The 24,977-nt window shown below is 39.0% G+C and overlaps 1 protein-coding gene across 5 annotated transcripts in view; it reads right to left on the bottom strand.

The window, feature by feature from the left end:
- Window positions 1–24,977, bottom strand: part of TAFA1 (TAFA chemokine like family member 1) — a 485,854-nt gene that overhangs the window by 450,623 nt on the left and 10,254 nt on the right. For 3 of the 5 annotated variants that reach the window (XM_087431302.1, XM_087431303.1, XM_087431304.1), the window contains exon 1: window positions 8,014–8,145. The exons of the other annotated variants lie outside the window; for them this stretch is intronic. In XM_087431302.1, coding sequence (XP_087287428.1) covers window positions 8,014–8,122 — 109 coding nt within the window. In that variant the 5' untranslated portion in view covers window positions 8,123–8,145. Of the gene's footprint in view, window positions 1–8,013; window positions 8,146–24,977 lie in introns of those variants that run through there. 5 annotated transcript variants of the gene reach the window in all.

The following is a 24,977-nucleotide window of genomic DNA, read 5'->3' as shown; positions in this document are numbered from 1 at the left end:
GTACTCATCCTTCAAGACTTAGTGCAGTTACCATCATCTCAGTTAATTCTTCCCTGACCTCCCCCAGGAAAAACTAATCACTGCCCGCTCATAGTTCTATGCAATTGCTGCAATTATCATTCTGCATCTAACCATTACGTCTGTCTGCTTCACCTAACTATGGACTTCAGAGGGCAGGATTTGGTTCCACTTCATAAGTTTCTAGCCCAGGACTTGACACCTACTGGTGTTAAATAAGTGTTCAATAATTGAATGATTGTACAAATGAAAAAAAAAAGGAATTCCAATGTGTCAGAAAGTATTCAAAATCCTGTTAATTTGGAAATGGCCACAGACTAGGTTCTTCTTATTTAAAGAAATAGTTTCATTATATAATTTTCTGGATTTCTGGGAACCGTGCTAGCAAAGAAATGGGAGGGATTGCACTAGAGGTCTATATCTTTTGGGGGATGCACAAAGTAGATTTCATGCTCTAACATTTACTAGGGAGAAAAGGGCTAAGATTTGGGGGCAGAGCAAAAAGATGACTAGAAGAATAAAGGTAAGCTGTCATCAACACTTCATCAATACATGTGCACCTAGCCTGACATCACAGATTTATCATGCTCTCCCTAGCTGAAGATCACCTACATCCAAACAGTGACACACCCAGGACTTGGTGAACTAAGAGTTTTACCCAATTCAAAAGATAGAAAGTCATCATAAACATAGATGAAAGGCTCCATGACTTTAGGCAAAATATACAATCAACTTATAAATGATGCCAGGGCATCTTTTTATTTTATATTTTATTCACTATTTTCAAATTTACTCACAGTAAAATTCATTCTTTTTCGTGAACTATTCTATGAGTTTTGACAAATTCACAGTCATGTAACCACCATTATCATCACAATACAGAGCATTTCCATCATCCTCCCAAAATTTCCTTATGCTGCCCTTTTGTAGTCAATGTCTACTCCCTATCCTAGCCCTGGACACCACTGATCAGTTTTTGTCCCTATAATTTTGCCTGTTCCAGGATGTCCTATAAATGGAATCATACAGGATGTCGCCTTTTGCGTCTGGCTTCTTCCACTTAGCATTATACAGTTGAGACTCGGCCGTATTGTTGCACGTTTCAGTAGTTTCTTCCCTTTTATTGCTGTTCCATTGTGTAGACACACCACAGTTTTGTTTATGTTCTCTCATCCATTAAAGGACATTTGGAGTATTCTCTGTGCTTAGCGATTGTGAGGAGAGTTTCTGTAAATATTCATGAATGGTTTTTGTGTGAACATAAGTTTCATTTCTCTTGGGCAAATACATAGAAGTGGGATTGCTGAGTCATATAGAAAATGTATGTTTAATTTTACAAGAAACTGCCAAACGATTTTCTGAAGAGACTGTGCCATGATTCATTCCCATAGAGTTGCTCCACATCCTCACCAGCACTTGGTATTGCCAGGATTTTTTTGGATTTTGCAATTCTAGTCAGAGGATGTTTGAGATGAGGTACTTGAAAATAGAAGGTGGGATTTTAAATAGGTGAACAGGAATTATGTGTAATATGATAAAATATGTTAGTAGTAGTAATAATATAGTAACAATAGAGCATTTCTTTTTACCAAATATAATAAATATTTATTCAATATAAGGGAAAATGTAAGGATATATATACATAGAGAGTCTAGGATTTAAGAAGACAGAGTACATCATTAGAGGTGGAGTAGAAGCTTTGTGCTAAGTGAGAGATACCTCAACATTGCACATAAGAAATAGGAGGTATTGGGCTGAAAAGACCCCAGGATGGACTGGACCACAAATGTCTGGAAAGAAAGGTCTGATTTCAGATGATAAATCAGAATGATGCTTGGCTTCTTAAAATCTTTCTGAGATGAGGCAAGATCTGGGAAAGGAATTACAATTAAAGACTTAAAAAAGAAAAGCCAAATTAGTGTCATGAGAGAAAAGAGAGCATGTCAAAGTCCACTGTATCAGCAGCCTTATTTTGTTGGATGTGTATCTTGGAGGCATAATCTCCAAGTAGAAATAAACAGAATTTAAGAGTATGCTCTAAGATGCCTCCAACCACTATAAGGATGGATGTGTAAACAACAATGAATACGTAACACACCTGTTTTGGCATGTAGATTTTTTTATTTCCCCTTTCTAAGACAGTATCAGATATTTGCCAGCCCACGTGTTCAGCCACACATTCATCCCAGCGTTCCTGCCCTCACCAGTCTATAGTGTTCCCAATCTCTCTCTCCTCCAAACTGTCACGTGGACAGGGACAGAAGAACCTTGAGTCCTACATCCTGGAACAGAAACTATTCTCACTCACCAAGCAAGGACATGAAAGGATAATTGTGACTTCTTCATCATCCATTCCAAGAAAGATAAGAACTAGAGGCAGAAAGTACCTCTTTGTAAAGAAACTCTCTTAGACTTAGTGCAATAGGCTAGGCTGGAGTAGAGTCAATTCAAGGTAACCTTCGAGAGCCTGGAGTCTGGAATCAGACTGCTTCAGCTCAAATCCCACTACCTCACATACTAGGTGTGTGATGTTGCTGGGCAAGATATGAAGAACTGTGTTGTAGGTTACTCTTAAGTAAAAGAGGGTTAATAATAGGAGTACCTTATAGGATCGTGGTGGGGATTAAATGAATTTAGACAAGTAAGCAGATTAGAATAGTGCCTGATAGATGTTAGCTCAGAGCCAGTCTTCCTCAGCAAAAAGAGGAGGATTAGCACGGATGTTAGCTCAGGGCTGATCTTCCTCACAAAAAAAAAAAAAAAAAAATAGTGCCTGAAACATGATAAGTGTTGCACGTTAGCTGTTATTACTCTTAAGTTGGTTATTATTATCATTATAATTACAATCATCACATATCAAGGGAAGGAAGTATTCTAGCGGATCGAAGTCTCCCTTCATGCTAAAATCCCGTGGCTTTATTTTTGCTATAAGCCCAAGGAAATTTTATTCGGCTGACTCTATATATTAGGTCACAGACACCAGAGGTAGGTTTGGGTTAGGAAGTGGGCAATTCTACACCTACAAAAGACACCACTGTCTCTGGTTTGTAGGTCAAGGGTGAGGGGTCATTTCACAATGGCTATCTTTGCTCCTGACTCTATTGCTTTGCTCCTTTTTAGTCTAATCATGTTCTTATTTGTTTTACAGTGACACTGTCACCTCACCATCCTGCTATTGAAAGGACTGATCTGAAAAGTACACCTAACTCCATACTGAAAGATGCTATTGTGTGTCCATTTGTTCATCTAGTCTAACCCAAGGGAGGTTCTAAACTATACTTCCAGCTTTATACACTGATAAAGATGCCCTCTAATGAAGATTTTTTGACAAGGAAACATATTCCAGTTACTTTTTCTGTAGAGAAGAATAAATACTGCCTACTTTTTAAAAATTCCTTATATGCTGATTTTTTCATTCTATTCATTGCCTTAGTAAGGAGGTGTCCAACATAGATTTAATCCAGCTAATCATGAACTGGTATTTCTCCTATCATATTGGCTTATATGCATACAAAAATACTGTGCTATCAGAGGGAGTATTAAACTTGGAAGGAGAATGTTCTTGCTTAAAAAAGAAACGTCAAACATATAATACAAAGTCAATATCAATGTCAGAAGCTAAATACTTGCATTGTGAATGCCTTTAAAAACACACATGCAAAAAACTAAAACTAAAAAGTAAGCCCCTAGTAATCCAATGCTCCTAAAAGGAAGATATAAAGATGAATGACTTCCAGATAGATTGTTCCAGATACATCAGGTGTGGAAGGTAAAAGTACAGTCCCCAACTGTGAGGACAGAGAGAAGGTGAAGATTGCAACAGCTGAGCAAGTTGGCAGAAAAGGAAGTATGAAAGCTCAGACATAGAAAAATGTATGAGTCTCCACTTTCATGCAATCAAATAGCAACTAGGTCAATGGAAAAATGTGGAAAATTACAAGAGATGTGACCGATTGTTGTTGAAAATTGAAGGCAATTTAGCCACTTTTTCATTATTGTAAAAGTGTTTCACAACTAGCCATTACCTTCCTAAATTACCGTTAAGTATATATATTTTTCATCAACCATATATTTATATGAATGTTTTTTCCTCTGACTTAATTTTAGTAGAAATGAAAGGCTATTACACATAGGAAGGGAAAGGAAGGGAATGAAGAATTGGGAGAAGAAGAGAGAAGGAGCAAAGGTGAGGAGCTGAAGGAGGAAGCTCAACAAGGACACAAGATTAATTTACAAGTATTAATAATCCCCCATGTTATTAGGTATGTGGGGTAAGGAAGAGCCTTTGCTTTACCGGGCAGGATGATATGAGGGTTAGGCTCAAGAGGAACAGATTTCTGTACTTGGAAATGGCTTGGAGTTCCCCTGAAGTAAACAAGAGAAGAGTCTGGAAGGGGAGAAGCAGAGGCAAGAGAGGGAAGGAAGGAGTAAGGAGGGAAACAGAGCCAAGAGACTGGGAGAGGAGTGGTTTGGGGTTTGGAAAAAGATGGGCAAGGATGGGGCCGGCCCAGTGGCATCGCGGTTGGGTTTGCGCACTCTGCCTTGGCGGCCGGGGGTTCACAGGTTCGGATCCCAGGCGTGGACCGACACACCTCTTGTCAAGCCATGCTGTGGCAGAGTCCCATACAAAGTGGAGGAAGATGGGCATGGACGTTAGCCCAGGGCCAATCTTCCTCAACAAAAAGAGGAGGATTGGCAACAGATGTTAGCTCAGGGCTGATCTTCCTCACCAAAAAAACAAAGAAACAAACAAAAAAAAACATGGACAAGGACACAGGCATCCGCTGGGAGGACGGGGCTGAAAAGGATGATTTTATCCAAGTCTCACTCTATGTTATCAGGTGTAATTCGTCTTGTATTACCTCTACAAGAGACCGTCAGCAAACTCCACATTACTTTCTAAAACTTTTGCCATCGGATTGGTATTTCTTTTGGATGTATTAGTGAGATGAGATGGGCTCTTAGGTGGGAGCTAGATGTCCACAACTTATATGGGACAAGGAACAGAGGGAGGGAGGAGATAAGGAAGAAGAGATCAAAACAATAGTAGACTAAACATGCTGTCATTTGATAATTTTAGCACATCTTCTTGCGTATTTCCTCTCCGTGTTTTAGTGCACCTGTTCATCTAGAGAGATTTGTCTACCTTCTAGAGCACTAAAAAAATACGAAAGTATTTTGACAGCTTCAACTAATGAACCTCAGACACAGACCAGATAAGCTCTTCGTTTGTTCTGCATAGATGAGGACGCTCAAACCCAAAAAAGACACAACACTACCGGCACGAAGCTGAAGATTAACAACACGATGAAACCTCAGAGAAAAGTAAAATACCAAGATGCAATTTTTACTGTGTCCAATAAGTAAAGAAGTAAATAAACCCTGGGGCTTAGAGAAGAAAAATCTGTAAGGAGATTCAAATAGATATAATTCAGAGATTAACTATGAAAACTGTGTCTCCTCGATTCTGACTCGGTTTATCGCAATGGGACATGACTCAAGCAGTATTTACATTAGAACTGAAAATAGAGGCCACGGGAAATATAACAGAAGATACAAGTCATTGAAACTAACACTCTGACAAAAATAGCGTAGCTCTGCATTATTGGGAATGGATGTTTACACAATAAAGCTAAAATGTTTTTTAAATAAAACTTTTTAAGTCACTTGTTCCATTTATTCGCTACTCTTTTTAATTGGCACTCTATGCTAGGCTTTGAGATTTATGACAAACCTGCCAATCAGGAACTACTTGACAAATGGAAATGATCCTTCTCATCTTTCCTCTGGGCCCACTCCTCTGACATCTACTCCACAAACGAGGTCTTCCCCAAATCTGGGTTAGAATAATACTTTCCTCTTCCTCACACCTCTATTCAGCACGTACATCTCCTGGCCTGGTATTATGGTTCATTCTTTAGGCATCGCCTACTACATCATGAGAACTTTGGTGATAAGGTCTACTTTTATTCCTTTTCTCCCACTACCACATCGATGTCGGAGGGATGAAACCAGAATCCAAGTAGGACACAAAATTGGTCATCAGCCATCAGCCATCCCACAAGAAAATTCCTTTAACACCAGTCTCTCAATATGGATAACTCCAGGCCTCAATTCCTACTGATTATTTACCCTTTCTCAATGATTATATTAAAATATTCCCAACTGAGACCTGCAGGTTTCTACTCTTAAATAAGCATTTTTTTCCCCTTAAAATTTGCTGGGAATTGATTCTGGATAGGAACTTTTGAGTTGATATAAGAAACAATTCCAAAGCTTGGAATTGATACATGCCAGCCAAATAGTAGCAACATGTTTTAGTAGCCTGACCATCTCGAAAGCCACAATATTTTTTGTTGGTGCAATTCTTGCTGGTATTGAATCTAAGCTCTTGTAATGTAATATATGAGCTGACTTGTGGTCTTTTTTAAAACCACTAAAAAGGGGACATCTTTTCTCTTCCTAAGAAGGGTACATTTCAGCCATGGATTGCTATTAGGACCAAACAATCAGCATCTTATTTGGGAAACCTCTCAGGCAAAATACACTATATAAAAGACAGATAGCTTAAAACTCCATTAAGTTGTGTGCTGGTCAAAAAAAAGCATGAACTTTTTTCATCTTTATAACTTGTTTTACTGATGTGATATTACTGTTTGCCATTATTAATAATGCTATCCATTTTATTTCCAGTTATATCCATTCTCTTGACATTTTAAGTATATTCTCTTATTTCTTCATCTTACAAAACATCAAGTTAACGTCCTGAAAAGAAGTTCATTAGAGGAACTTAGAAGAGCATTCAGATCACGCTTGATGGAAAGCTGAAAACAAAGTTCCACCAAGGTTCTGAGTACAGGATCTCTTTAGACTACATTGGCTTCTTAGCCAAACATTTTCAGATGTATTTTTCCATTGGTTTCTTTACCTATCATCCCACCCCAACTTCTGACAACTGGGGCATAGACAAGGTAAAAAAACCAACGTGAGTTCAGACAGAAAACCCCATGAGAGAGGGATCTTGTCAATCTTGTTTAGTACCATATTTCCAGGTCCTGACACACTGTAGGTACTCAAAAAATACTTGTAGAGAAAATGACAAAATTTAACACTACTTAAAGTTAACTCAGCATTATATAAGAAAGTACATCGGTTATTATGTATTATAATCAATCTTTAATAATTGAAGTAAGTTCTAGCACTGCATTGCACAATAGGGTAGCCATCAGCTACATGTGGCTACCAAGCACTTAAAATATGGCTAGTGAGACCAAGGAAATGAATTTTAAATTTTCTTTAATTTATTTAATTTAAGTTTTAAAACTAACATTTGATTTCTTACTAGAAAACTTTAAATATGTTTGGAACGACTCAAATATGTGAATCAATTTTTTCAACTTTAAATTATATAAATACAGATCAAGTATTTCCTATGAAAATTTAGTGTCTGACTTGAGATGTGCTGTAAGTTTAAAATGCACACCAGGAATTCGGAGTCAAGATGGCGGCGTAGGCAGACTCTGAACTCACCTCCTCCCGTGGACACAGCCGATTTACAACTACTCGTGGAAAAATTACCCCTGAGACAGAACTGAAAACTGGATAAGAGGAACTCCTGCAACAACGGACAATCCTAACTGGGGTAGAAGAGGCAGAGATTCCCTTCCGGAGAGGAAAAACGCCGCCGTCACAAGCCGCCAGCTTCACGGCCGCCGGGAGCAGCTCACAGGTACGCACCCTCCCTGGAGGCGCGGGGCCCTGAGCCGGGGAGCCCCCGTTGTGGGCATATTGTGGACCCAGCACAATCGACACCAGCGGCATAATATCTGACTTTGCCTGCTACTAAAACATTGGGGAGCACCCCCAGAAAACCCGGTTCACAAAGAAACTAAAACTGGCTCTTAAAGGGCCCGCGCACAAACTCACCCATTCCAGAAAGCATCCTAAAATCACCAGAAAGAAAGGTGCACAGTGCTTCGGTGACAAGAGACTCACCTAATAGGCCCTGAGTGCATCTCGGTGAGGGGTGAGACCTCTCCAGGGACTGGGACATTGGCGGCGGCCATTGTTGTGGCCTGGTGTGGGCGTGCTGACACAGACCCATTGGAGTTTTCCCTGAGACCTGCTAGCCCAGGGTCTGCTCCACCCGCTAGAGCACCGATTTAATCCAGCTCAGCCAGGGCAGGCAGCCCACCCTAGAGACTGGCCCCACCCAACAACAAGCCCTCAGGCAACATGTGGGCCTGCATAGATTGGTGACTGGATTCTCTGCAGCCTGGCAACTGAGCTGACTTGAGCGGGGCAGGGTGTGCACAAGGAGTGGGTGGAGAGTGGGGGGTGGTGGCAGAGTGTGTGGGGCTCCCGCCGTGGAGAGACTGGGTCCTCTTGGGGAGGTCGGGGCACTCACACGGGGCAGGACTGTGTTGACTGTGTGTGTGGACCTGTGGGCAACAGGGCTTGTCAGCTGCAGAAGAATTGTGCTTCTCAAAGACCCACATAGGAGGTTTGCCCCACCTTCCAAAGCCTGAAACAATTGGGTGCTCCTGTGCCTGAGGCCAGCCCCACCCAGCTGCAATCCTCAGAGAGCTGACAAGAGACCTAATAGGCTAGAGGTTTACAGCAATTCTAAGGCCCTGAGCCTAACAACCTGCCACACTGGGGGCCTACTCACTTAAAAGAAATACTGCAACACAAATGTGGTATTAGAACTTACAGCCAACTGTGCTGGGGCTCCCCACACCAGATAAAGAGACTGAAGGGCCCACAACAACTACAAGCAGCTGAGCATTACAACAGCTGGCCAGGAGCATAACTCAGCCTCCCTGGGCGCCTATAGGGAGAGCTAACAGGCCACAATAGAAGGACACACGTAGCCCACATAGGGGCCACCCCTGGAACATTGAGAACTGAGGGAAGCACACTGGAAGCCTCCTAAGGCATCACTTACATAAGGTCACCTATCCAAGAGCAGGAGACGTAGCTGACCTACCTAATAAGTAGACACAAGCACAGGGAAAGAGGCAAAATGAGGAGGCAAAAGAATACATTCCAAGTAAGGGAACAGGACAAAACCCCAGAAAAGGAACTAAGTGAAACAGAAATGAGCAACCTACCTGACAGAGAGTTCAAACTAAGAGTGTTAAGGATGCTCACTGATCTGGGGAGAAGAATAGATGAACTCAGTGAGAATGTCAACAAACAAATGGAAGATATAAAAAAGAACCAATCAGAAATGAAGAATACAATACTGGAAATGAAAAACTCATTAGAGGGACTCAAAAGCAGAGTAGAGGATACAGAAGAACGGATCAGTGAGCTGGAAGAAAGACTAGAAGAAATTACCCAAGGTGAACAGGTAAAAGAGAAAAGAATTAAAAAGAGTGAGGACAGTCTAAGGGACCTCTGGGACAACATCAAGCGCACTAACATCCGTGTTATAGGTGTCCCGGAAGGAGAAGAGCGAGACAAGGGGGCAGAGAATCTATTTCAAGAAATAATAGATGAAAACTTCCCTAACATAAGGAAGGAAACAGACATCCAGGTACAGGAGGCACAGAGAGCCCCAAACAAGATAAACCCAAAGAGGCCCACACCAAGACACATCATAATCAAAATGTCCAGAATTAAAGATAAAGAGAGAATCCTAAAAGCCGCAAGAGAATGTCAAGTTACATACAAAGGAAACCCCATAAGGCTATCAGCTGACTTCTCAGCAGAAACCTTACAGGCTAGAAGAGAATGGCACGATATATTTAAAGTGCTAAAAGGAAAAAACTTACAGCCAAGAATACTCTACTCAGCAAGGTTATCGTTCAAAATGGAAGGAGAGATCAAAATTTTCCCAGATAAGCAAAAATTAAAGGAGTTTGTCACCAAGAAACCAGTGTTACAAGAAATGTTAAAGGGACTGATTTAAGGGGAAAAGAGAAGACCACAAATAGGAAAAATTATCTATTTCCACGATTAGAACGTAATGGATACAAATGCACAAAAAAGAGGTTAGATATAATATCAAAAACATAAAAGGAGGGAGGAGGGTAGTTAAAGAGTACAGCTTTCAGACAGAGGTCAAACTAAAGTGACCATCAATTCTGTATAGAGAAGTAAGGAACAGAGAAGGACTACTAAAACACTGAGGAAAAAAAAAAAAGTTACAAAATGGCAGTAAGTACATACTTATCAATAGCTACTTTAAACGTCAATGGACTAAATGCCCCAATTAAAAGGCATAGGGTGGCTGACTGGATAAAAAAACAAGACCCATATATATGCTGCATACAAGAGACACACTTCAGACCTAAAGACACTCACAAACTGAAAGTGAAGGGATGGAAAAAGATACTCCACGCAAATGGCAATGAAAAGAAAGCTGGGGTAGCAGTACTCATATCAGACAAAATAGACTTTAAAACAAAAACTGTAAAAAGAGACAAAGAAGGGCATTACATAATGATCAAGGGAACAATCCAACAAGAGGATATAACACTTGTAAATATCTACGCACCCAATGTAGGTGCACCAAAATATATAAAGCAATTATTAACAGACATAAAAGGAGAAATAGACAGTAACACAATAATAGTAGGGGACTTTAACACTCCACTTACACCAACGGATAGATCATCCAAACAGAAGATCAATAAGGAAACATTGGCCTTAAACGACACCTTAGAACAGATGGACCTAGTAGATATATACAGAGCATTCCATCCAAAAACCGAAGAATACACGTTCTTTTCAAATGCACATGGAACATTCTCCAGGATTGATCACATATTAGGCCACAAAACAAGTCTCCATAAATTTAAGAAGATTGAAATAATACCAAGCATCTTTTCGGACCACAACGGTATGAAACTAGAAATCAACTATAGGAAGAAAATCAGAAAAGCCACAAATACATGGAGATTAAACAAAATGCTACTGAACAACGACTGGGTTAATGAAGAAATCAAAGAAGAAATCAAAAAATACCTGGAGACAAATGAAAATGAAAATACGACATGCCAGAATTTATGGGATACAGCAAAAGCGGTTCTAAGAGGGAAGTTTATAGCAATACAGGCCTATCTCAACAAACAAGAAAAATCTCAAATAAACAATCTAAAAATGCACCTAAAGGAACTGGAAAAAGAAGAACAAACAAAGCCGAAAATCAGTAGAAGAAGGGAAATAATAAAAATCAGAGCAGAAATAAATGAAAAAGAGACCAAAAAAACAATAGAAAAATTAATAAAACCAAGAGCTGGTTCTTTGAAAAGATCAACAAAATAGACAAACCTTTAGCTAGACTCACCAAGAAAAAAAGAGAGAAGGCACAAATAAGTAAAATCAGAAATGAAAGAGGAGAGGTTACAACAGAAACCTCAGAAATACAAAAGATTATAAGAGAATACTATAAAAAACTATATGCCAACCAATTTGACAATCTGGAAGAAATGGACAAATTCTTAGAATCATACAACCTTCCAAAACTGGATCAAGAAGAAGTAGAGAATTTGAATAGACCAATCACCAGTAAGGAGATCAAAACAGTAATCAAAAACCTCCCCAAAAATAAAAGTCCAGGACCAGACAGCTTCCCTGGTGAATTCTACCAAACATTCAAAGAAGACTTAATACCTATCCTTCTCAAACTCTTCCAAAAAATTGAGGAGGGGGGGAAGCTCCCTAACTCATTCTATGAAGCTGACATTACCCTGATACCAAAACCAGACAAGGACAACAAAAAAAAGAAAATTACAGGCCAATATCACTGATGAACATCGATGCGAAAATCCTCAACAAAATACTAGCAAATCGCATACAACAATACGTTAAAAAGATTATACACCATGATCAAGTGGGATTTATTCCAGGTATGCAGGGATGGTTTAACATTTCGCAAATCAATCAACGTAATACACCACATTAATAAAATGAAGAACAAAAATCACATGATCATCTCAATAGATGCAGAGAAAGCATTTGACAAGATCCAGCATCCATTTATGATAAAAACTCTGAAGAAAATGGGTATAGAAGGAAAGTACCTCAACATAATAAAGACCATATATGAGAAACCCACAGCTAATATCATCCTCAATGGTGAAAAACTGAAAGCTATCCCTCTAAGAACAGGAACCAGACAAGGATGCCCACTGTCACCACTCCTATTTAACATAGTATTGGAAGTCCTAGCCAGAGCAATCAGGCAAGAGAAAGAAATAAAAGGGATCCAAATTGGAAAGGAAGAAGTGAAACTGTCACTATTTGCAGATGACATGATTTTATATATAGAAAACCCTAAAGAATCCACCAGAAAACTTTTAGAAGTAATAAACGAATATGGTAAAATTGCAGGATACAAAATCAACATACAAAAATCAGTTGCATTTCTGTACACTAACAACGAAGTAGCAGAAAGAGAAATTCAGAATACCATCCCATTTACAATTGCAACAAAAAGAATAAAATACCTAGGAATAAACTTAACCAAAGAGGTGAAAGATCTGTACACCGAAAACTATAAAACATTTCTGAAAGAAATTGAAGAAGACACAAAGAAATGGAAAGATATCCCGTGCTCTTGGATTGGAAGAATTAACATAGTTAAGATGTCCCATACCTCCTAAAGCCATCTATAGATTCAATGCAATCCCTATCAAAGTTCCAACAACATTTTTCACAGAAATAGAACAAAGAATCCTAAAATTCATATGGAACAACAAAAGACCCCGAATAGCTAAAGGAATCCTGAGAAAAAAGAACAAAGCTGGAGGTATCACACTCCCTGATTTCAAAATATACTACAAAGCTATAGTAACCAAAACAGCATGGTACTGGCACAAAAACAGACACACAGATCAATGGAATAGAATCGAAAGCCCAGAAATAAACCCACACATCTATGGACAGCTAATCTTTGACAAAGGAGCCAAGAACATACAATGGGGAAAAGAAAGTCTCTTCAACAAATGGTGTTGGGAAAACTGGATAGCCATATGCAAAAAAATGAAAGTAGATCCTTACCTTACACCATACACAAAAATTAACTCCAAATGGATTAAAGACTTGAATGTAAGACCTGAAACTGTGAAAGTTCTAGAAGAAAACATAGGCAGTACGCTCTTCGACATCGGTCTTAGCAACATCTTTTCAAACACCACATCTGACCGGGCAAGAGAAACAATAGAAAAAATAAACAAATGGGACTACATCAAACTAAAAGCTTCTGCACAGCAAAGGAAACCATCAACAAAACGAAAAGACAACCTAACAATTGGGAGAAGATATTTGCAAACCATACATCTGATAAGGGCTTAATCTCCAAAATATATAAAGAACTCATGCATCTCAACAAAAAAACTACCAACCCAATTAAAAAATGGGCAAAAGACCTGAACAGACATTTCTCCAAAGAAGATATACAGATGGCCAACAGACACATGAAAAGCTGTTCAAAATCACTAACTATCAGGGAAATGCAAATCAAAACTACAATGAGATATCACCTCATGCCCGTCAGAATGGCTATAATTAACAAGACAGGAAACAACATGTGTTGGAGAGGATGTGGAGAGAAGGGAACTCTCATACACTGCTGGTGGGAATGCAAACTGGTGCAGCCACTATGGAAAACAGTATGGAGATTCCTCAAAAAATCAACGATAGAACTACCATATGATCCAGCTATTCCACTGTTGGGTATTTATCCAAAGAACTTGAAAACACCAATTTGCAAAGGTACATGCACCCCTGTGTTCATTGCAGCCTTATTCACAATAGCCAAGACTTGGAAGCAACCTCAGTGCCCATCAAGGGACGAATGGATAAAGAAGCTGTGGTATATATACACAATGGAATACTACTCAGCCATAAGAAACGACGAAATCCAGCCATTTGTGACAACATGGATGGACATTGTGGGTATAATGCAAAGTGAAATAAGTCAGAGGGAGAAGGCCAAATACCGTATGATTTCCTTCATTAAGTAGTAGATAATAACAACAATAAACAAACACATAGGGACAGAGATTGGATTGGTGGTTACCAGAGGGGAAGGGGGGAGGGAGGAGGGTGAAAGGGATAATTCGGTACATGTGTGTGGTGATGGGTTGTAATTAGTATTTGGGTGGTGAACATGATGTAGTCTATGCAGAAATAGAAGTACAATGATGTACACCTGAAATTTTTGCAATGTTATAAACCAATGTTACTGCAATAAACAAAAAATTAAAAAAATAAAATTAAATTAAATTAAATTAAAAAATATTCTATAGGTGTTAAAAAAAAAATAAAACAGAATAATTCCAAAAAAAAAAAAAAATGCACACCAGACTTCAAAGACTTAGCATAGAAAGAAAAATGTAAAATATCTTATTAATGATTCCTTATACTGATTATACATGGACATGATAATTGTAGTGGGCTGAATGGTGGTCCCCCAAAAGATATGTCCGTGTCCTAATCCGCAGAATCTATGAATATTGCTTCACATGGTAAGTGAGTGAATAACATTGTATATTATATATGAATAACATACCTGGCAAAAAGGAATGTTATCAAGAATCTTGAGAGGAGACACTTATCCTGGACTGTCCAGGTGGGCTCTAATTTCAATGACAAATGTCCTTTTAAGAGTGAGGCCAAGGGCCAGCCCTGTGGCCTAGTGGTTAATTTCAGCACGCTCTGCTTAGGCAGTCTGGATTTGGTTCCCGGACACGGACTTACACCACTCGTGGGCATGCTGGGGCAGTGACCCACATACAAAATAGAGGAAAATTGGCAACAGATGTTAGCTCGGGGCGAATCTTCCTCAGGAAAAAAAAAAAAAGAGTGAGGTCAAGAGAGATTTGACAGAAGAGGAGGAGGAAATGTCTGAGGCAGAGATTGGAGTGATGCAGCCACAAGCCAAGGAACAACAACGGCCATGAGAAGATGGAAGAGGCAAAGAAGAACGTCTCTCCTAGAGCCTCCAGAGGGAGGGCGGCCCTGCCTACACCTTGATTTTGAACTTCTGGTCTCCAGAACTGTGAGAGAATAAATTTCTATTGTTTTAAGCCACTCAAGTTGTGGTAACTTGTTACAGTAGCCACAGGAAACAAATAAAATAATATTTTGGATATGTTGGGTTAAAAATATCATGAAAATTAATTTTACCTGTTTTTTTTAAACTTTTTAAAATGTAGCTACTAGAACATTTTAAATTACATATCTGGCTCTCACTATATTTCTATTGTACTACGCTGGTTTAGACCAAACTATCAGATATTGTCTATCTTTCCAAAGAACATTTTTCATGGAATTTCCATTTCTTAGGTCACATATGGAAGAAGCAGCTCAAAAACCTGCTTAGATTCACAAAATGATGAAAGGTTGGCATGCTACCACCATTCCTGGAACCTGGTAGTGCTCAATTCATGTTTAGGGATTACTTTTTTAACATTTAACTTGTAGATGTCTCTATTTATTCAAAAACATTAAGCTGGAAAGTCTGGTTAATATGTTAGATGAAAGAATTAGAAATTTGAAAGTCTCCAATAAGATGAAATCTAAGTTGAAATCTAATGAGATAGAAAGTAACAGGGACAAATTTAAAGTCCACACTTGGGTCCAAATAGCCAGCTGTGAAAATAGAGACTTGAGGAGATGTTACTTCACTGTGGCATGTGTGAAAGAGACCTAGGGGTTTTCATTGGTGATAAACTCAATCTGAGTTGGCAGAGTGGTGGAGCTGCCAAAACAACTGTTGTGACCTTGGGCTGTTTAAACAAAAGTCAGGGTTCTACAAGCGATAGTCCTGTCCTAGCCCACCGCTGCACTATTTCATATGACAATCAATTAGCCTGGAAAAGGGATGACCTAGGAGAAACACATTGTCTTTACATCTAAATGGCCCTTCTACGGAAGACACATTGAGCTTACTCTGTAACCTGCCACAAAATTAAAAACAATCTAGATGTTCTTCTCCAGGATTCTGCTAAGTACCATAGAGGGAGAAATCTAATAACTTCAGCTATCCAGTATTGAAATTCATGACCACAGAGGTAATAAACTTCCCATGTCTTAGAGGAAACTCAGGAAAGTGGCTTCTATGGGGTCTGAGAATATTGTTCATGTTCCTTAAAAGTGACATCCCAAGATAACTGTGTACCCCTTTCCAGAAACAAGGAACACACAAGTGAGAGTTAGGAGCATAGACTGTAGATTCAGACTGCCTGGGTTTGAATCCTAGCTCTGTCATTACTAGCTGTGTAACACTGGGCAAATTACTTAACCTCTCTGAGCTTCTATTTCCTCATCTGAAAAATTGGGATAATAAAAGTTCTTATCTCCTCAAGTTATTGTCACAAGGTTTGGCCATGGGATATGGGCTTCAGGACAAACCCTGTGCTAAATCCCATGGCCAACAAAGTCATGCCAGTTCAGGGGGCCAGGACCACTGAAGCTACGAAAGAATTTCATTTTCAGCAAAGGGCTGAAAGCTGTGAGGGGAATATATGAATACGTATTTATTATATAACATTTGATGAGAGTAGAGGGAATAGTCTCTATCTCATAAGGTCCTAAAGATTCTCTTTTATTTATTCATTCATTTAGTCAATAAATATTTCTTAAGAGCCTTCTTTGTGCCTTTTGATAATCAGAGACCAAAACTGATAAAAATCTCTGCCCTTGTAGAACTTACATTCTAATGGGAAAAAATAAATAATAAAGTTAATAAACATGTGAATGATATAGTATGTTAAAAGGCAACCAATCTATTGTAAAAAGCAGAGCAGGGTGAAGGGGAGATCTGAAGTGCTAGGAGGAGGGTGAAATTAAAAATAAATAAAGGGGTCATGTGAGACCTTGGAGAGGAGGCGATATGTGTACCATGTAGATATCTGGGGAAGAGCTTTCCAGACAGAGCAAGAGCCAACGAACATAGAAGTTTGTCTGTCTTTGAAAGGACAGCAAGACCAGCATGGATGTAGGAGAGTGAGCAGAAAAGAAAGTAGAAGAAGCTGTCACAGAGATAACCAGGGGAAGGGTGGGGGCACTGTGTAGGGCCATTGTAAGGACTTTGACACTTGCCCTGAGAGAAATATGAAAACATGGAGGGTTTTGGACGGATGAGTGACAAGCTCTGACTGACTTTTTCACCTTACCATTCTGCCTGCTCTGAGGAGAATAGACTGTAGGGGGCAAGAGTGGAAGAGGAGACCCACCATAGGTTTCTGCAATGACCCACCTCAGAGGGAACGGTGGCTCGGCCCAGGGTAGCAGCAGTGGAAGTGGTAAGAAGTGGTTGGAGTCTGGATATAGTCTAAAGTTAGGGAAAAATAGTTTTTCTGATAAATTAAATATGAAATCTAAGAGAAAGAAGGGAGTTGAGGGCAATTCCAAGGTTTTTGATGGGAAGTATGGGAAAGATAGAATAGCCGTTAACTAAGATGATGAAAACTATGGACAGAAGAGTTTTGCGGGCAGGGGCAGATCAGTTTTATGATTAAAACAATTTTACCTAGGCCAAAGAAAAGAGTCCCAATTTCAACATGCCCCCAAACAATATGTCGGAGGATCCAACCTGTGAATCAACAGCCATTTGGCAAGGGATGTTTTGAGGCAAATGAAGTAAATGTCTGATGAAAGCTTGGTCTGGATGATTGCTAAAGTGGTTTCTAACTCTAAAGTTACCTAAGCATGATTTTTAAGCATCTTAACAATGAATAGTGGAGTGTGTGTGTGCACATGCATATACCAAAGAGATAGTCTAGAAAGGCCTTGACAAAATAATTGCCTCAGCCTTATTTCACCTCTAAGACGTGGGAGGTCAGATATTAAAGCCAAGTTTCACAAAAGTAAACCTGATATGTAAGCGTTGCCTTCCAGAACCATCCATGGAAAAGCAACACTTGCTAATGACATTTGTGACAGAAGTGTTGACAGACCAAGCTAGTCTTCCTATTTTTTCTTCTCTTCCTTTAGATTTGCAATGGTGAACTACAGTTTTTTCTGCCCATCAACACAGACTTTTTTTAGCTAATAGGGAAAAACTCTGTTCGTTAAATTACAGCTTTCAGGAAGCCAAACTCTCCCTACAACAACTTTTCTTCAGCTGAGGTCACTATGGATTATAAGAGCACTTAATTAAAGGAAAGGGGAGAGGAATAATATTATCATACTCCTAGGGTTTGAAAATAAGTTATTTAGCACCTAAAATTGCAATGTTCTCTGCTATCGCTGTTTTCCTAGCTTCATTAATTTTTTTCTTCCAAAGTCAGCATCCACCTTTACAAGCCTTTGTCTCCTGCTGTCATCAAAGCATTTATATGCATTAAACCATGACAAATGGGTGCATTTGATCCATAACTGATTTCTCTGTCTGCCAAGTAGAAACAGATACAGTTCTGAAAATGAAAATAAGCAGAATAAAAAGTACCTAGAATAATATAGAAATATCATCTACTTACTAAATATGCCCTATAAAAGTTTCATCTAAAGCAAACGGCAGCATCCCAGATAGTGTAGTATTGAACGCTTTGACCTTTTATTCACAGGAGGCAATTCTTCTTAAAACCAGGAATCAGTTCACAGATTAGATTCACACAAATGAGAGGGTGGAAGGAGGAAAGGAGAGAGTGAGCAAGCAAGAGCCTTAGATGTTTGCTATGGGAAAGAGACTCAATGGAGAAAAGGGCATGAACTCCCATAGCCTCAAAGGTTTGCTTCACATTCACTGAAAGGAGGAGTTGGGCCTTGTGACACCCATTCATTCAAAAGTCAGCTATGTGAAAACAAAACTGTGTGCTCGGTGTCACATTGTGTTTTGTTTTGTTTTGCTTTTTTGGATTCACTAACTGGATTATCACTCTACTGAGTGAAGTTTCTGGAGCCTTATCCAAATTCTGAAATAAGCTAAGATATCTAGGTGTGGATATCTGAGAATGGAAGAATACTATAACAAAGAAAATCTCATTTCCTAACCACTAAGGCATTGCATGGTTGTCATGAATGCTGTTCACCAAATAAGTCCTGCTACCTGCCTTCTCGGCACATGTTAGGATTGCAGTTTGTAGCCCCTTGCCATTGGGTTGAGCCATCTGACCAGTTCTGGCCAATGAGTTGGTGACACATGTCACTTCCAAGCTGAAACAATTATTTGCTAATGTTACCTTCAAAGTCTCCTCTATCTGCCATGATGAATAGTACAATTTCAAATATTTGCTGCTCCTAATTCTGGACTGAAGATAACACAGAGGCCAGCCTCCAGCCAACCTCAGTGGACAGTAGCATGAGCAACAAATAACTTTCATTGCCTTAAACCATTGAGATTTAGAGCTGATTGGTTACCACATCATCACCTAGCCTACTCTGAAGTACATTTATTTCCATCTTAATACTGTCCGTCACAATTAAAACTTATCATACTGGCAGAGGCAAAGAATTTCAGTATAACAGCCACTAAGAACGTGAATCTGGAACTAAATTATCCCAGTTCAAATCCTGGCTTCATCGCCTATTAGCTGTGCCCTTTGAGCAAGTTATTTAAACTCTCTGAACCTTATTTCTCTCGTTGGTAGAAAGAAGAGAACAAGAGTAGCTGCTTCACAGTAGTAAGTGGAAGGATTAATGAAATAATATGGAATTCTTAGCACAGTGCCAGGCACATAGTAAGTATTTAATAAAAAGCTGTGTTTAATATTTATAAACTCTTAGACACAATGGAGGAGGAGATGTACTAAATCAATTTTTTTCTTCCCAAGTCAGCTTCCAATCTTTTTCTCCTGTTGGCTTCAAAGCACTGACATGGATTAATCCATGACCAAAGGGTGCCTTTTTCCTGCTCTTCTGATCTTCAGATATTTCTAACATATCTTCCTTTCTGCCTCCAGACCTTCACAGTTTTGTTATCTTTGCCTAGAATTCTTTACTGTGCAAACTCCATCCCTAACTCTTAGTACGGCCCTTCTTACTTTTTCAGGTCTCATTTGAAGCATTTTTTTGCATGGAAGCCTTGACCCATATTTTAGACCCTTCCCCCCACCAAATATCCCCTCCAAGGAAGGAAAGGGGGATGGACAGATCGTCTTGGAGCTCCTCAGGGGCATAGTAGGAAGACAGGCGTGTCTGTCTTGGCAGGAACCCCACTATATTTACCTAACACTGGTTATAAGGTTACAAACACTATGTGAAGCTTCCACCTCCAAATGTTCTATTACAATGACAACTTTCTTGAATTACCATTTTTATATTGCTTTCTGTTGATGAATAATACCATACCCGGTAGAAAGAACTTTACACCAGATCTTACTCACAAAGATAAGTACATCAATAGAGCTTTTTCCTTACAATAATAATAAACTACCCTTACTCGTTTTCAACAATTTAATTAAATACAATTAACTCTAGTTTGTTTTGGCAACCAATTAATGTCACAACTGAATATCAATAGAACCATGAAAAGATTATAATTAGTAAATCTTTACACTACTGTAAAATTACTCTGATGCTCTGCTTGCCAGATATACTTAACAACATTTTTGAAGTATGTTAATGAGAACAGTAAAAAAGAGATAATAAAGTTTTATCATATAACTCGGCAAGGCTTCTATAAGGCTTTGACCTCTTCAGTAGAGAGCTCTTGCCTATTGGGTATGGTTCTTAACAGACTCTGAAACACTAATTGCAAATTTATCATCATCTTATAATATCTTTAATCCATGCTCCTAACAAGATAGGCTATTTTCTCATGATAACTCAAATTCCCTGGAGTCTTAAAACAAAAAACTGACCATCGGCATCTCATTTTCTTGTTTTTATTTTTGTTCGGGCTCAGAATAACAGACAACATGATACTTAGGCAATCCTTAACACACAAAGATACCATTTTGTATTCAGAGTAGAAAATATGGAGTACGCATAAGAGTACACAAAAATGGTACCCTGGGATGAGATCCACAGATGTTTAGGTACTAATGGGTTTATCAGTAGATACCTGGGTTTCTTCCTTTAATAGTTGGGTCCTATGATAATGAGGTGATGAGTTATTGTAAGGAGAACACAATTAACGAAAAGAAAAGACACCTGAGCAAGTATGGATACATGGTATAAGGTTTCAGTTGACTAGTGGCTCTTTTTTTTTTTTTTTTGGTAAGGAAGATCAGCCCTGAGCTAACATCTGACGCCAATCCTCCTCTTTTTGCTGAGGAAGATTGGCCCTGGGCTAACACCCCTGTCCATCTTCTACTTTTTTTTTTTTATATGGGATGCCGCCACAGCATGGCTTGACAAGCGGTGCATCAGTGTGCACCTGGGATCCGAACCTGTGACCCCTTGGGCCGCCTAAGCGGAGCGCGTGCACTTAACCGCCGTGCCACCGGGCCGGCCCCGATTAGTGGCTCTTTTAATAGTGTTATAATAGATTTATAATCCATTCTGAGAATCACAAAGCACCAATGCTGACTTTTGGACTGTTTCCCATTAATGAGTTATTGGCCAGATATTTAAATTAATTAACCAAAGTTTCCTATTATTTGGCATCATACAGACTCTACCAAACATTGATTAGAGCACCTCCATCAGTAATTACATATTCAACATGCTATTGGAAGGAAAGATACTGTAAGTATTGACCTGTTCTGATTGACCTAGAACTCATGACTAACCATTATGGATTCTAGAGTAGAGATTAGCCATAAAATCTCTATCTTGTGCCTATGCTGAGTACATGGATTTTATTATCAGAAGCCTCAGCGAGATAAGTGAGTAAATAAGTCCAAGTTGTAAAACTTCTACGTGAATCCTTTTTTACACAATAAAATATTGTGAATGTATGTGTTAGTATCAAGCATTCCTCCTTTACCATCTTTGTTGTGACATTTATATATTTACATAACAGTACAATGAGATGCCGTGTGCTAGACACCTACTGTATGGCAGATGTAGAACAGACATCATCTCTATTCCTTACTTAAGCCTGCAAAGTGGGGATTTTATAAACAGGAATCCCCATTTTATGGGTGAGGCAGGCAGAGTTACACTGACTTGCCCACACTTAGAGCTAATAGTGTAATAGCGATAGGGCTGGGATGTGAACTCCTGGTTTACTAATAGTGTGATAATGATAGAGCTGGGATGTAAACATTAAACTTGCTCCGATCCCAAAAGCTACTTTGGCCAAGAGTCACTGGTGGCAAAGAGGGTGAGGTCAGGTCAACAACCTGCAAGCAAGTCAACTTTTACCTAATTCCCAAAGACGTATGTAGATGCTACACACATGACATGTACTTAACCTGTTCCAGGAACCATTCTAAGTACTGTATATGTATTAACTTGCTTATCACATAAAACATTATTTTTAAATGAATAACATGGCCCACGTTGAGGGCAGAATTCAATTACATATAAGAACAGCCTATATCAAGAATGGACAATAGGTTTCATCTCAAATTAAACAGGTAAGTCCTTGTAAGGCACTTCACACAGTATGTGACATTGTAGGTGCTGGATGATGATGGTTCTGGGGGTGGTTATTGTGGTTGTTTTTGAAATTATTCCTATCTCCTTTAACAACTCAATGATTGGAGCACTATACTTGAAAAGATACAGAGATTGAATCTGGGTTCAGGTACAAAGTGCCATAATTGATTAGCAATATCTTCAATGGCATGATCATAGGAACAGTGGGCTGCGTGTCACAAATTTGTCATCACTGGTCATGGGAATATTTTGGAACAAAGGAAAGTATTTATTTTGATGATGAGAGGGATTTGAAAGGGAGACTTCAGGTCTGATTATATAAGCAATTTCTACCTAACATGTTATTGCACTGTGGGTCTACCAAGTTTTATTTGAAAGACAGCAAATTCCATATTTTAGCAAAAAGACATTCCTGCAAATGATCAAACCACTTACCAGAAAGGTCAGCCCACTTTACAATATTCTAGATAATTTATAAAGTCTCAACGTGATAAATGCCAAAAAATCTTATCAAAAAGTTAAATTGCAGTTAGAGAGAACTCTTTTCCAGTGTGAATGATTTATAACTTCATTTTAAGTAAAACAGAAAATCTACTCTAAGACTGAGTGTAATAAATGTAGATTTATCCTATGCTGCTGCTTCCCCACCTAGAGCACAAAAAGGATCTCCAAAGTCTAAAAAAATTTATTGGAAGACAATGGCCCTCTAAAAAATACTTAAAAATGAGGTGCTGTTAATCCAACAAGCAAAGAAAACATGTTCTCAGCCAGGCCTGTTTGCACAGCGAAATTAAGACTAAAGCATTATTCAGCCACAGTTCTCAAAATTATTGCACGATATAGCCAAGCCCAAGTAAGTTGCCTGCTGATGTAGAACAAGGCCCCTCAACATAGAAATTTGTTTTGTAACTTAAATACACCAAGACTAGCTTGCTAATATTCCTAAAAGTAGTATTGCTTGTGATGGAAAGAACACTTGACTGAGTCGATGCACAACCTAAGTTTTCCTCTCAGCTTTATAATCATTATCCACATTTCGCACAGTTTTGTACAATGAGGATAACAGAACTGACCATGTAGGGTTGTGGTACAGAGCAAATGTCATATCATAAGGAACAGCCCATCTTAGGGCCTACACACAGTAGAGACTCAGTAACCAGAGCCCTCATTCAGAGGCCGACAAAATTCCCAACTTGTCCTCCCAAGCTAGAGGACCTTGAACAAATCAATTAACTTATTCTTTAAGATAGTCTTTATGGGTAAAATGGAAAGATGTTCTATTTCACAAGGTTATGGTGAGGATTCAATGAAACATTAAATGCTTAGGATCATTCACTCATTCATTCTTTCAGAAGTTTTAAATTGCCTGTCATTCTGCGTAGCGTGATGAAATCTTGCACTGTCCCGCTCCATCCTGCCTGGGGACGTGAATCATCCCTTTGTCCAGTATATTTACGCTGTGTACGCCACCTCCTGCCTGTCAGTCACTTAGTAGCCGCTGGGTAATCAGATTGACTGTCACTGTATCACAGTGCTTGTGTTCAAGTAACCCTTATTTTACTTAATAGGGGCCCCAATGCTCAAGAGTAGCGATGCTGGCAATTCAGATAAGCCAAAGAGAAGCCATAAAGTGCTTCATTTAAGTGAAAATATGAAAGTTCTTGACATAATAAAAGAAAAAAATCATATGCTGAGGTTGCTAAGATCGATGGTAACTTTTATTACAGTATATGGTTATAATTGTTCTTTTATTACTCGTTATTATTGTTAATCTCTTACTGTGCCTAGTTTATAAATTAAACTTTATCATAGGTATGTGTGTACAGGAAAAAACCTAGTGCGTATATGGTTCGATACTATCCAACGTTTCAGGCATCCACTGGGGGTCTCGGCACGTATCCCCCGAGGATAAGGGGGGACTGCTTTACAAAGTGTCTCCAACTAGTTTAGGGCCTACCACTACCCAGTTCATCACTCCACCTTATGCCTCTTACCTGCCTCTAAGTCTTTACTTGCTCTGTTCCCTTGGGTTGAATAGGCCACTCTTGATCTTTTCCTACTAGCTGATTTCCTATCCAAACTTCCAAGCCCAACACACATCCCCCCCTTCATGAGGGCTTCCCAGATCTTCTCTGCTCAAAATGAATTGCTTCATGCTTTATGATCACAGAGCACTCTATTCGGTTAGAGCTCGTATCACAGCAGTTTTGCATCATAAACATAGAGTTAGAGAAGAGTGGGGAAAGGAATAAAAGATCATTTCTATTCCAAAAGTGTAATAAAAAGAAAATTTTACAACTCAAAGAAATCAACACAATTGTCTAAAGCTCCACTATCTCAAACAGTAGTTACTAGATGCGTGTGTCTATTTAAATTTAAATTTGATTTAACTACATTTTGGTTCATTTTCTTATTTTTTAATGAAATGTTTCATGGTGTGCATTTTTTGGATAGGAAAGGGTTCTGGAGATGGTCAGTCAATTAACCCACATCAAGGATGGTCAAAGACTCTC

The sequence above is a fragment of the Ceratotherium simum genome, chromosome 5 (assembly GCF_057802395.1).
Source record: "Ceratotherium simum simum isolate JZ-2026a chromosome 5, ASM5780239v1, whole genome shotgun sequence".
Lineage (NCBI taxonomy): Eukaryota > Metazoa > Chordata > Mammalia > Perissodactyla > Rhinocerotidae > Ceratotherium > Ceratotherium simum.
This window is presented reverse-complemented; position numbering and strand designations above follow the sequence as displayed.